This window comes from Manis pentadactyla, chromosome 14 (assembly GCF_030020395.1).
Source record: "Manis pentadactyla isolate mManPen7 chromosome 14, mManPen7.hap1, whole genome shotgun sequence".
Taxonomy (NCBI): domain Eukaryota; kingdom Metazoa; phylum Chordata; class Mammalia; order Pholidota; family Manidae; genus Manis; species Manis pentadactyla.
The window spans coordinates 24,607,834-24,622,397 of NC_080032.1; the positions used below are offsets into that span (position 1 = coordinate 24,607,834).

General features: G+C 40.0%; 1 protein-coding gene across 2 annotated transcripts; it reads left to right on the forward strand.

Annotated features, from left to right (window-relative positions):
* The first annotated feature begins 4,728 nt into the window (after positions 1–4,728).
* TMED2 (transmembrane p24 trafficking protein 2) lies at positions 4,729–13,811 on the forward strand. Of its 2 annotated transcripts, XM_036921975.2 has the most exons (5): positions 4,729–5,023; positions 6,470–6,662; positions 7,080–7,100; positions 9,351–9,458; positions 12,310–13,811. In XM_036921975.2, exons 1-5 carry the CDS (start codon positions 4,844–4,846, stop codon positions 12,432–12,434), a joined length of 627 nt encoding a protein of 208 aa, XP_036777870.1. In that variant the 5' UTR covers positions 4,729–4,843; the 3' UTR covers positions 12,435–13,811. The 2 variants fall into 2 exon arrangements, with proteins under 2 accessions (XP_036777870.1, XP_036777871.1); XM_036921976.2 differs by lacking the exon at positions 7,080–7,100 and having other exon boundaries at positions 4,731–5,023.
* Positions 13,812–14,564: the final 753 nt, after the last annotated feature.

Consider the following 14,564-nt stretch of genomic DNA (forward strand, 5'->3'; position numbering starts at 1 on the left):
ATGATGCTGGGGTGTTCGGAAGAGACAGATGACAGAATTTGGGCTTTGACTGGGCTATTCTGGGGGAGATTAGGGATCTTGGAGTTTGCTCTAGAGTGGGTGTTGTCAGGAGGCAGGGATAATTCTAGGACTGGGGCTCTGAATAGGTCATGTCGACATGGAGGGCAGACAAGAGCAAGGCTGAGGCCGCAACTGGTAAAGGAGCAGCCATTACTCATGCTAGTCAAGAGCAGGAGATGCTTTTGGTACTTTGTGGCCTGGCCCACATTTCAATTTTGTCTTGTTGTGTCAGTCAGAGTCTCTGTCGGACGGCGATGTTTTGTGAAACTGTCACGTCAACGGGACAACACCAAGGACAGCTGCTAGTGCCAGGCCAGCTTCTGGATGTCAGGTGCTGCGCTTCTCTTTTTCAAAGCCACGACAGCTGTTTGGTATTCACAGTGGAAATACAGTCTAGGAAAAACAAACGAGCTTTGGCATGTTACTGAATCTCAGAGACACGGCCCTCTCCTGACCGACCTTTCTGCCGTCTTACTCTGAGGTCTGACATGCTGACCTGGCTGTTTCTGGGCTACACCCTGATGGTTAAAGTTAATACCTCTTCTCTGTTTGCTTATTTTAAACAGCTTTATGCTTATTTTAAACAGCTTTATTGAGATATTATTGTTCAGGTGTCATAAAATCCACACATTTAAAGGATACAATTCAGTGGTTTTTAGTATATTCACAGATATGTGCAACCACCCCCACCATCTAGTTCCAGAATATTTTCATCTCTCCAAAAGGAAATCCCAGTGGCAGTTACTCCCCATTTTGCCATACCTCCCACCACAGCCCAAGGTAACCCTTAATCTCCTATCTCTGTGGATTTGCCCATTTTGGACATTTCATATACAGGGAATCACACAGTACGTGGCCTTTTGTGTCTGGTTTCACTTAGCACAATGTTCTTAAGATGCATCCATGTTGGAGCATATGTCAGGGTTTCATTCCTTTTTATGGCTGATTCATATTCCACTGTATGGATGGACAACCTTTTGGGACTTTCTTGTTGTTTCCACCTTACCTGTTGTGTTGCCTGTGGTAGAACAGTACTTTCCTGTGAAAACTCAGATCAAGTCAAACAAGGGATGGCGGGACAACAGCAGCAGAAAGACGCCAACCCACTTAGGACTGGAGGGATGACCAGCCCAGGAGCCAGGACCGCCCAGTGGAAACTGAACTCTCAGAGGAACTGGAGCCTTGAAGAAGTAGTCGCTGATGGAGGTGCTTCCCAAAACTGAGAGGAAGACAAATGCTCTGGCTTCTTCTTCCCTTCACCCCCTAATCTCTTGTGAGGGCCTGCAACCGGCTGAACCTATCAGGAAGTAGAGTGCAAGGGAGCTTGGGAAACGTAGTTCTTTGTGATGCAGAGGCATGTGGAGAAGGCTTGATGGGTCTGAGATCAAATGGGCAAAGGCTTAGCATGGAGCCCCCTAAAATGGCTGATCTGGTTAGTGGGTGATACTGTGGTTAAATATGTCTTGAATTCTGATTACTTTATATGTTAATATTGTTCATATTAGTAAAGTACATTTAAAACTCAAAATGAGAAAAAAGAAATAATGAAAGATAATTCTCCAATCGCCATTTTTCTTCCCTAACTTTAAAAAGACCTCTGTGGGATGAGAAGGGAAGCGGAATGTTAATACCCAAAGAGCAGAGAGCTGATCTAGCCTTTCTGTGGAAACAGCCTTTGTTATTCTAAAACTTGCCAGCATTTGAGAACTGACTAATGCAACTGATAGAAAGCCCTCACAAATTCTAATCTGGCGTCCTTGTCCCTGCCTCCACAAGCTTCTGATTCCAAGCAGAAATCATTAATTTTGTCCTCTCTAAGTATATACCCAGGAAAACTGAAAACATATGTCCATACAAAAATTTGTGTGTGAATGCTCACAGCAGCATTCTTCGTAACAGCCAAAAAGTGGAAACAACCCAAATGTCCATCCATCAACTAATGGATAAACAAAATGTGGTCCATCCACACGATGCAATATTACTCAGCAATAAAAAAGAATGGAGCACATTATGTTAGGTGAAAGAAAATGGCCATAAAAGGTTACATATTGTATGATTCCATTTCAAATCCACAGAGATAGAAAGTAGATTAGTGGTAGCCAGGAGCTGGGGGGAATAGGAAATGGGGAGTGACAGCTAATGGGTACAAGGTTTCTTTCTGGGATGATGAAATGTTTTGGAATTAGTAGTGATGGCTGAACAACTCTGCAAATATGTGAAAAACCACTGAATTGTACACGTTAAAAGGATGAATTCTGTGGTATGTGAATTATATCTCAATAACACTGGAAGGAACGAAGGACCCACTTTTTGTTGCACCTTGCTGACCACTGATCACCACCTGGTGGGCTCTAGGCCAGACCCCAGGTGAGAGGTTCATCCATTATCCATCAACTATTTATTGGGTACTCACTAGGTGCCAACTGTTTGTCCTGTTGGATGTAATCAAGTGCACCATGGCACATGAGCTCATGCCAGTCTGCTGAAGACCATAAAAGTGGACATTTACTGTGGGTAACCTGGAAAGTCCCAAGAGCCTGTGGTTGTTTCATTTGTCTTCAGATCTTGAAATAATGTTTAAAGACAATTGCTGAGTAATTATGACAGTGATGCTAAAAAGAAAAACCTGTCCAAAGAAGGAACAATACCAAGTAGTTGATAGTGATTATTTTACAGTACTGTGTTTAGAGTTACTTTGTCTCTTTTCCAATTTTTAGACAGCAGTTAATTACTTTTATAACATAAAAAGAATATATCTAAAGATGACTTCTGGCTGCATCTTTGGTTTGGCCACAGCTGTGTTTTCAAAAATTGGAGGTCAATTAGTTTAGACACAGCATCTATGCTGCAATTTGCCAGTGTCCTCCCTACTCCCTATTGCCTGAAGCTGGTGCTGTCTGTTATATCAACTGCCGATTCCTGAAGACGTTTAAATTTGGGTTCCCTGGTTTATGTAATAAATCCTCCGCAGTACACAATTAATTGTGGTCCACTGAGATGCTAAATGATCACATTTTAAATCCCTGATAAGTAGAGTTAGAATATTTAATCAATTTAAAAATGAAAGTTAACATTTAATTTCTAGATTAAAAACATAATTCTTCTTGGCATACTGCTACAGAGTTGGGTTGCTTGGGAAGGCAAAAAGGCTGTATCCATCAGTTTTATTCAGTTTAATAGGAAACCTCTGTAGGTTTTATAATCAGAAAGAGATTATAAAGGCATACGAATGGGCTGGAGAGGCTGGACAAACAGGGTCTAGGCTAAGCCTCCATCCAATGATGGCTCCCAGAGTACTACTACTGTAATGACCTGCCAGGAGAAGTGGGGCCTTTGCCACAGTCTGGAAGGTGGGGAGTCTGGAGACCAGTAGTAGAATTCTTGAGTTCAATAACACACTGTCAGCCTGGAAGCTTCCATCACTAGCTGCAACTGTTTCTTGACACCTGAAGCAGAAAACTGGGATATTGGGCCACTACTGCCCCCTATTGCCTGATGGTCTTTGAAAAAAATGAACCCTCAAACTTGCACAGCATGTTCACATACACGGTGTTATCTGATCCTTCTGATAACTTTAAGATAAGCTAGGCATGTAGTGTCATCCCCTTACTACAGATAAGGAAATGGAAGCTTAGAGGGGTGATGGAACATAATTAGGGTCACACAGCTATGTGCAAAACTGGAGTAACAACCCAGGTATCCTCATCCCCAGGCCAGTCCAAGTTAATTGAAATCAACTAGTATGTCAGGAGTAAGGTCATTTGTGGTCCTATGGTAAGGCCTATGAGCACAGCATACATATACCAAGGCTGGTATCTCATGAGTGACACAAACTGGTAAATAACTATAACTTGGTAGGCACAAATCAGCATTGTAAACAAAGGGAAAGGGGCTAGTATTTGGCATCAGGATGTCTAGGAACATTTCAGAGGAGAGAAGAGGTGACATTTGTATTGGTTTTTGAGAGATGAGTAGGAGTAAGACAGGAGGCAAAGGGTGGAAAAAATTGTCCTAGCAGCTAGCAAGAGCTAAAGATTTTGGTGTGGCTGCAAGGTTTTGGGTAACTGAGACAATTAAAATTTTGGAGGACTTGGTCAAGGTAATTTTTTTTTTCAGTTTAAGTATTATATACATACGGTAAAACAAAGAGCATTAGTTTTAAGTATATATCTTCTTGATTTAAAAAAATATATAAACACTCATGTAACCATAATTTAGATGAAGATATAAAACACTTTCAGTATCCCAAGAGGTTCCGTTGCGCCGTTTCCCAGTCTATACCCACCTCCATCCTTCCCTCGGCGGTTTTTGCAGGATGAGGGAGACCAACATAAAATCTCAAAACCCTTGACTTCAGCTCCCAGCTCCCATTCCTTCCACTCCTGTTGCCTCCAAATCTTTCGCCACCTTTTTGTATACTTCTAAGAGGACACTGCACCGGGCGGGGTAGGTTCCCGATACTTTGTTTTCTTGCGCGGTCCTTCAGTAATTTAGGTTGCACACGAATGGGGAATGGAGGTGGCGACGATGATTTTTGGACTAGTGGAGCCACCGTCCAGGCTCGGGCCGCGCAAGACCGCCTTGACCCTCGGCGGCTGCCGTGTGTCAGTTACGTGGCAGCTGCCGGCGCCCGCCAATCCTCGGTGCCCGCATCAGCCCCTTCGGGTGGCGCAGGAGGAAGAGGCGGAGCTGAAGCGGCGGCGGCTGAGGAGGCAGCGGTGGCGGCAGCGGCTGCTGCTCCGGAGGCCGCAGTCCCGGTCCTGGCTTCGGCTCCAGCTCCACCATGGTGACGCTCGCTGAGCTGCTGGTGCTCCTGGCCGCCCTCCTGGCCACGGCCTCTGGCTACTTCGTCAGCATCGACGCGCATGCCGAGGAGTGCTTCTTTGAGCGGGTCACCTCGGGCACCAAGATGGGCCTGATCTTCGAGGTGGCCGAGGGCGGCTTCCTGGACATCGACGTGGAGGTGCGGGCGCGCTGCCCGTGGCCGAGGCGGGGTCACGCGGCCTTTCGGGGGTTGGCGGCGCCCGGGACCTCCCGGGCACGGGGAAAGGAAGCCGCTGTCCGAGTTCTGGGAGGGGCCAGGGCTGATGCCGGGCCCGCCCCGGCGACCCCCAACGGCCCTTTTTCCCGGGGCCGCCCGGAATCCGTGTCCCGGGATTTTCTCGGGTTACGGAGTGGTTGCTTAGTTGCTCTGGGTTCTCAACTTGAAAGACCGGGTTCCCTTGGAACCTGTCGCCGAGCTTTGCTCCGACCAGGCGCCGCGTGTCAGCTCCCGGCCCAGAAGGCGCCTCGGTTAGCTGGTGGCAGGTCCTATCGGGACAGCAGCTGCATTTTTTCAAGTTACGAATTAATGTTGGAATGTGACATGGAAACTTCTGAAAAAGTAAAGTGAAAGCTATTTAGGAATGCTAGGTACACGTTTGCTTTGTTTTTCTTTACTTTTCATAGAAACAGTGTTTCACACAAATCTCCAGATACCTCGTTTAGGTAGGAGACTAGGAGAAAGGTGGAGTTGGGTCGTGCAATTTTAGAGTAATGATTGCAGCGAAATACCGGGAGAAGATGAAGTTATTTTAAGAAACCAGCAGTCCCCAAATTTTATTTTATATCTTTTTTAAACCAAAAGAATGATTCCCTTTTTTTTTTGGGCATTACATGTCATTAATATTTAAGTTCACTATTAGCATGATTAATTGGGTTTGAGTATTTTCCATTTGACAGTGAACAGAGTTGGGCACAAATTATACAGTACAAGTGAAGTCCAAAAATAAGGGGATACTGGAAGGAGTGATTATTAGAATTAAGATTTTACAACTCAACTATTTAAGTCTCCAAATTTTACAGGTAGCAGGGCTTTATAAGTGGAACTGACTTGACCTAGGCCTGACAGCTGGTTGGTGGTAGAGTGGGATGATAATATGAGTCTCCCAATTTCCAGTCTAGTCCTTTTTCTTAAGCCTTCCAACATCTCAGATACAGCAGATCTGTCACTGGTTGGCAGTAATCAATCAGGGAAACCTAGAAATACAGCTTGCTCAAAATTCCTAGTTTTAAAAGCTTTTTTCTTGTTTCCACATTAGCAGTTACATGTTTCCAAGCGAGTTGGTGGTATTAGGCCACTTGGAAACGATATGTAAGGTGTGGTTTCTGTTTCTCAGGGGTTTAAGTTGGACAAATAGGGCGGGTGTAGTCAGAGCTGAAAGGTAGTTTAGAGAGCCAACTAACTAGTCCACCCTTGTTTCGTCAGTGGGAGAACTGCAGCCCAGAGAGGGTATTGCCACCGAAGGCAAACTAAGTGAAAATGGCATTTTCTTAGCGAATATTCTACATCCAATAGAAACCACTTACAAAGCTTATGGTTATAAATCTTTTGTGGTATCTAATGCATGTCTCTTCTGCCTCCCTCCAGATTACAGGGCCTGATAATAAAGGAATTTATAAAGGAGATCGAGAGTCCAGTGGGAAGTACACTTTTGCTGCTCATATGGATGGAACATACAAATTTTGTTTTAGCAATAGGATGTCCACCATGACTCCAAAGATAGTGATGTTTACCATTGATATTGGGGAGGCCCCAAAAGGACAAGACATGGAAACAGAAGGTGAGATGAACATTCGGAAGATTTATATCGCATTCCAGGAGTTAATGTTATTTCTGTACCTATTTATTCATCTGAATGGCGTATTTATTTTGATTTCTTATTCTAGTTTCATTCACTGTGTTTAAAACCAAAACCTTTGTGAAATATACTTTTTGTCTAAATCTAATTAACAGAAAGAAGTTTCTGAAAATTCATGTGTATATATTAGTTGTTTACAGTTGCCCCTTCTGGCAACTTAGTGACTGTGCTTTTTATAAACATGTATGTGACATGTTTTAGGTTGGTGGTTCTGTTGATTTGCTAGTCCTGGTATGTACATCATTATTTGCTCATTTATATATGACTAGTTTCACCTAACTGTGTTGTGTGTGTTTGTGTGTGTGTGTCTGTGTGTGTGTGTGTTATGCTTTTCTTTAGGTGTTGGAGATTCCTGGGATGGTATGTGGATTGTTTTGTGAGAGGATCCTGTCTTTTTTGCATATTTTTGTTTGCTTCTAATTTCTGCTTTCCTTCTCTCTAACTTCAGTTTGTTAGCATGAGAGTGTTTTTTTCTTGTAATTAAAACCCTACAACTAATTAAGAGCTTTAGAGTGATTGTTTTGTGGTTTTTATTTGGTTGACAGAAGATAAAGAGTTAGTCCATTTAAAATTAGTAGCACTGGAAATGCAGTGATTGACATTTCAGTAGTAGCATCATACTTTGTTTCTTTTAAATGGCAAGATTCAATTATAACTGGACAAGTAAAAGTCTTAATTAAGCATAGCCAACAGCAAATGCTGCTACTGACTTTGTAGGAAGTGTTTTGGAGGCCTTTTTACCCTTATTAAAGTTTTCTACTTTGAAACTTACAGGATATGAAATGCAGTTCTAGGAGGCATGTCTAGATGGTGACAAAAGCTCTCTCAGCTATATGTTGCAGTTAGATTAATTTTTATCCCTCAGCTGACCAACAGTGAATCCTGAATTGATTATTCTGAATGAATTGCTTACTAGGAACCAGCACATTTGAATTTTTTTCCCCTTGCCATAGTGCACTTCAAGATTTTTGGAAATGAGCAGTTCAACATGTTTTGTACTTTTAACATGATAACATTTGTCTTCGATGTTGAGCAATTAGTAGAGTACTTACAAAGATGATGACATGTATGTTAGGTTTTGAAATCTATAGATTTTAGAGAATCACACTATTTAGTTCCTGTGCTCCCTTTCCAGGGACATTTACAGTGTGAGGTGTGGCTAACTCTCAAAAGTTTTGAAGGACTTTGTGTTTGGAAATTAGTCCTTTCTGAATAGTTAAAAAAATGTTGGCTGATGTTATGTGACTATTGAATTATTAAATAATCCTTTGACACAACCTAAAATTCTTGCTTTTGCTTGTCAATGCCAGTGAATGGCAGCTGTCAAATCAAGCCATCCTTTAAAGCATTGGTCCTCAGGAGAGGATGACCTTTGCCCCCACCTCCCCCCCCAATATTTGACAGTACCTGGAGACATTTTTAATTCTCTGGACTGGATGGGAGATCCTACAGTGTATTGGGTAGCACCCCCCAAGAAAGAATTATCAGTCCAAAATGCCAACAGTATTGCTCCCGAGAAACCCTGCTCTAAAAGTTCCATGAGTGAATGGGGCTTCCAAAGTGAAGCTAGTGAGGGGTGTTTTGAGATTCCAGCCCAACTACCTTAAAATGGTAGGGGCCCTTGGCTTCTCTTGAGAAGTTTATCTATGGCAATTTGGAATTCCACATGAGGCCCAGTCTTGAGCAGTGATGAGGAGACCCCATTCAATGGGAATTTCCCCTTGTGGAACATTTTTTTCCCTACCTCTTTGTTCCTTGTCATAAATATGACACTACCTAGAAGCATACACTTTGTCCTCAGAACAGTTAGCTCACCTTGTATTCATTTTTGGCTAAAAAGAATACCTAGTTTTAAACCTTGTGCAGCTGATATGTTACCTTTTCACTTTAAATGCCTGCTATTCCTCACTATAGTGAAATTGCTCTGACTGTCCTAAAATGTTTGATTGGTGTGGATTTTCCCAAGAAGGTCTTCATGTTTTTCTCTGCTCAACTTCTTAGAGATTTGAAAGACTGTTTTAATACTGCTCTTAAATTAATACTAGGATTATATGATTTTTTTTTTTTGCATCTCTCATATTTATTGATCAAATGGTTGTGAACAACAATAAAATTATGTATAGGGGAGTCAATGCTCAATGCACAATCATTAATCCACCCCAAGCATGGATTACATGATTTTTAAGAGACTATATTTTAGCTTTAACTACTGTAACCTATAGATTATTAGGGTGTTACAGAGTTTTTTGGTTTGTTTTATATTTCATGCTCTCTTTTCTTCCCCCGTAGTCTTTTTTTTTCTTCTCTGGTTACCTGTCAGTGTAATGAACTTTAGCAGCAGTTCATTCCTTAGGTTTGTTTTCCTTTACTTAGTAAACGTTGTATGTTTCCTACCCAGAAAGAGGTTTCCCTACTGGAAATAGATGTTAAAAAAAATGCTTTGAGTATTAAATTGTCATCAGTGGTCCAAAATGATATCTGAGCCATTTCTAAATATAGCTTCTTTTGTATGTCTTCTCTGAGGGTTATTTTGAGGAATAGTGCTTTATAAGTAATGCTCAAAAGGAGACTGCCAGATATGTGCTGATCTCTTTTCAAATTGTTCTGTAGCTCACCAGAACAAGCTAGAAGAAATGATTAATGAGCTAGCAGTGGCGATGACAGCTGTAAAACATGAACAAGAGTACATGGAAGTTCGGGAGAGAATACACAGAGCAAGTAAGTTAATGCTTTAACTTTGCAACAATGTCTGGTGGCCAAAATATGCTGAAGGTGCATTACCCAACAGCTTGTTTATAGCTTCTTCATTTGGAAATTTTGTAAGTGTATTCATACCAAAGCATTGACTTAAAAAAGCACCTATGCATAGATATTTTTTGAGTATACATGTTTGTAGAGCTTTGTACTAGTCTAGATTTTTGGCACAGTCATTCTAAACTAAAAAATACTATTAAGATTCAGCATGAGTTTTTAAAAGTTTTTTTAAATGTATGGTCAGCTACAGAATGAACAAATAGTTTTCTTAAAACAGAAAGGAAAAACATTGTAAAATATACATTGGTTTTTAATTGTATATCTGAAACTTTTGTGCCAGTGCATTAATATTATATGCTGAGATTCAGCTGTGTTTCTAAGATGAAAGATGTTGCACTAACACACAAATATAGGCCGTCACCAGGTGAAGATCAGTTTGGAAGTTTGTTCTGGGAATTGGGAATGTATGTGCGGAAACAGTGATGAAACCTATGTCAGGTTGCAAAAGCCTATTTAGCCCATGATATAGCCTTAAGTATTATGCTTTTGCATTTAAAATTAAGAGGTGCCATATTGACACACAGGCCAGATGCCATATTTTAGACCATATAGCCCATCCAGGTCCACACTCATGGTTCAGTGTCTTTCATCCTCCAAGCAGTTCTTGAGGATGACCTCATGGGAGCAAGTCCATCTGTAAATGCAAAGTGCTTTATGTCAGGAGTCTTTGTTTTGAGGTTGAAATAGCAAGTAGAGAGAAGAGTGACTCAGATAAGCACAGGTTGAATTTCTTCAAGATGTCATTTGTGTTCTTCCCACCCTCTTACATCTGTTCTTGCCACTTACTGAGACAAGCTTTCAGGACCTAGACCACATGCATTACCTCTCCTTGGGAGAAAAATGAGCAAACATAGTAGACTGGAGAAGCACCTGTTCTTGCTTTTTAGGGGGGAATTGGGGCATGATGGGGACTGGGGACTAAGGCTTGTATAGACACTCCTGACTCTTCCATCATGATTCCTACTTTATGCCTCCACTATTACTCTCCTCACCCTTTAGTATCTCTAACTTCTCTCCCCTATCTGGCAGGGACCTATTTGTTGGTTACCTTGCCCCCAGGTGGGGACCAGCCCATTCTGGGATGAGTAGGGCACTGAACAAAGTCTGAAGGCCAAGAGCTTCTACTGCTTTGCAGTTTAACTAGTCCAGACCAAATGGCTCTAAAGGTGCAGGAGGTTCTTGGGAACACAGACCACCGCCTTCCGGGCTGTGGGGGCATCCAACTTTATTCTTCTACCTTCAGTGTGAGCAGAGATAAGCTTGTGTTTGTTTCACACACACACAGTTTTAGGCATTCAGTTTAATTTTGCAAATCAAATAGTTCCCACAGTGTTGTTTGTTTTTGTACATCTTCCTACAGCACTCCTCAGATGAACAAAATGAGACCTTTTATTACTGCTGTGTTGTAATAATACTGTATTGGTTCTAGATCCAGCTAATATGTGAATGGCATGAGGATACTTGTCTTATGTACACATGCTTTCCTGGGTGGCTACTTTCCTATGATTCTGTACTTTAGTATGTTCTATTGCAGTGTAAAAATGCATTTTTTTAAATAAGTGAAGGAGACAGAAATACTTCTTTTTATATGGTTTCTTAATATTTTGAAGTGTTTATTCAGCTGTTCCCCTTCAAGACACAGTCTTGAAATGCATTATTCATGTGTTAGAAATTAGTTACTTAGTTTTCAGCAGAAGTAAACCTCATGCCGTGGAATTAGTACTGAAATTTCAGTGTTGGTGATTTTCAGAGTTCTAGTTAACGTTCTTGGTCATGTGTCTATTCTTACTCTGGAAAAGAGTCCCTTTTTTTTTGAGTTCTGTGAGTTATCCTTTTGGAAATATGTTAATTGCGTTTCACTTCTTTTTGAATGATTATCAGTCCAGTAGCTATTATAATTCTAGTTAATCTTTACAAATGGTATATGTATTTCTAAAAATATGGCATTCACTTACTCAGCTGATTAATATTGTTAACTATATTGCTAATTATAATTGCTTTTAATACTGGCCATTTGCAGAAAAATCAGAAACTACCTAGCAGTTTTTAAAAGTTAAGGCTATAGAATTTGGTCATAAACTTGAAAGAACATGACATAAGTTGATGTAAGTTGAGCAGAATACATTAATATAGAATGGTTATGACTGTTGAGGATCAACTCCTTAGCTTAAGAGTGGAATAAATCGTGAGGCTAGTTCAAGTTTGGTAGTAACTTGCAGCATTGGTCCATGAAACTGAGAAATCTCCCCCATTTAGAACAAATGCCAAGCACATGGTCGATGTACTCAATAGTCAATAAATATTTGTTGAGTAAATATTTAAAGCAAAAGATTCATACATTTTTATGTAGTAGGTGGTGCTTTTTGGGTTATTCTGTGAACTTAAAATAATCCCTTAGTTTTTTGTAATTCAGTTTTCTGATTAGGCAAAAAGGGTTGTAATGTAGGGACATTTCAATGTGAGGGAGAAAGAAGGTTGAAGAAGTTTGACCTTGGGCAAGTTATTTTTTCTGTTTTCTGTACAGAAGCAGACTGGGCTTGACTATACCCTGTGAGTCTTTAAGGTCCCATTTAAATCTAAAATTATCTACTTCTAAGTATGTTGAGTTGCTTGGGGACAAAAGACAAAAAAGTATTTAGAGTACTATGAATGGTATGCAAAATAATTACACAGAGTAAAGGCTAGGGGATACTTCATGATGCCTATGCTTTTTCTTTTTGGTTGTTAAATTTTGTTTTTTTGTTTGTCCTCACAGTCAACGACAACACAAACAGCAGAGTGGTCCTTTGGTCCTTCTTTGAAGCTCTTGTTTTAGTTGCCATGACATTGGGACAGATCTACTACCTGAAGAGATTTTTTGAAGTCCGGAGGGTTGTTTAAAAAGCCTTTTCCTGATGATCTCAAACTCCTAATTCACTGTTTACCAAACATCTTGTTCATAATGTCATTAGTTTCTACATTTTTATTTTCTGAACTGTACCTTCACAGCTTATGTTTCTTTGTGATTAATAGACATTGGGGAAAAACACCTTTTTAGAAAAGTTATAGTGAAAATTTGACATTTGATTGGCATAATTTGTTACACGAATTCTGCCTCCATTATACAGGTCCTTGCAAAACTCAAACACTGTAAATGAAATACAGGCATATAGTCCTTAAAATATCTTGTTTTGTTTTCATAATATGCAGTTTGTTCGGGATAGTACTTTACTAGAATGACTGCATTCTTTGGATCTCTTATCCTTCAGTTCAAGTCACTAAAGATTCATTTTGTTGAGTCTGTATAAGAAACAACTATCTAAATCTTGACATTTTCTACCCTGCCTAATGGTGTAGCTCTATGACTTTGGAGTGTGCTGTCAGGTTGGTACTTTTATAGTTGTCTATCTTGTTTTTGCTTTAAAGATAAGACAACCTGTCAACATTTTTCTCCCTAAATTTTTATTTTGAACCTTAGGATTTAATCACCTCCACTTATATTGGTAACCCAAGTAGCTAATAACCTTTCTTTGGTTTCTGCCTAATCTTGTAAGAAGTCTTTATTAAAGCCAATTCTCTGGGTGTTTCAGTGAAAAGTAGTTTTTTTCTTTTTATGCTGGCATATCCACTTTTTCCATTCTTCGGACATAGGATGTATGCGTTTATATAATTGGAAAGAATCTGGATTCTGATGCCAAAGGGTTAAAGCCTCTTGGATTTCATTGCAGTGATATACAGCCACTATTTTATTTCTGATCAGTGGCATTTTGGCCATTGTTTAATTAGGGTACTGAACATCACTGTCAGTACTAGGGTTTTGTTTTTCTTGGGTCTTTTTTGGCACATGTGAATTTTGTTTTGTATAAAACGAAATGACTTTCTTTTGGTCTCTGATGATGGGTTTAAAATTAAAGGAGCATCTGGTTTTACTGTGGGGATGATCCAGGATTATGTTGGGACTGATGTATATTAGTTACTTGTATATTCTTTTTGGATCTTTGCAAGGGGAAAGCTACAAGTAACAAGTTTTATATAATTAATTTAAATTTGTTACAGGTTTTCATGTTCAGGATAAAACAATTTTTCAATCTTGGGTAAAAATACTTGCAACAGTTGAAGGTGACTGTGTTTTACCTTAGGACAACTGTTGCTTGTCAACTTTGTGTGTGTGTGTGTGAGAAAAACTCCTCAAAATTGAATTAAAAGATGTAAATTTCAAATTGGTTGTGTATCTTATCTGCCCCAGGTTCAGTAAATAAACAGTTCTTTTTAAAAACAGTCTTAGCATTGTTTTACATATTAATGATTAACTCACATTTGTTAAATACCAACTTTCTACTCATATTTAAAATGAGACATTGTCCATGTTTTCTGAGGATTTAACAGCTGTTATGAAAGGTTTCGCTTTTTATGTCCATTAACTGGATGATAGTGGATGGGAGCACAGTGTTGTGTTTTCCCTTTGGGATTTCTTTGATGGGTCAGTGCTTCCATCTGAAGTAGTTCTGCTGTTTGGAAATAAAAAGATGAATTATTTTCAGTTAACCAAACTGGTTTGTGGTTATGGGAATTAAGTTTAGGAGGGATTAAATTATTTCCCAAGGCCCCCAGACGAGTGATTGGTGGAACCAGAAGCTAGATCTCTACCTTTAGAAACTTCTCTTCCTCTGTTACACTAAGGGCCTGCTTGTAAGAAGCTTTGATTTATTGAGCAGTGTGTAATGTTCTAACACTATGCCAAGTGTTTTATGTGGTCTGTCTCATTTATTCCTCAAAACTGTTAATGTTGGGTACCATTCATTTTGGAAATAGGAAACAGGCTTGGGAAACACCCCAAGATAGAAAACTAGTAGTAGAGCCTCAAATAGAAACACAGGTATGCTCTTTCCCTCTCCCTGCCCTTGCTTTCAAAACTGCCTGTGCAAGTACCATTTTATATAACAGTTGTCAAGTATATTTTTGAGATGTGATTATATTGCAGTGAAAATGTTGAGGCGTTTATCTTTCACTTCATCAGTTTGAGCTGACTAG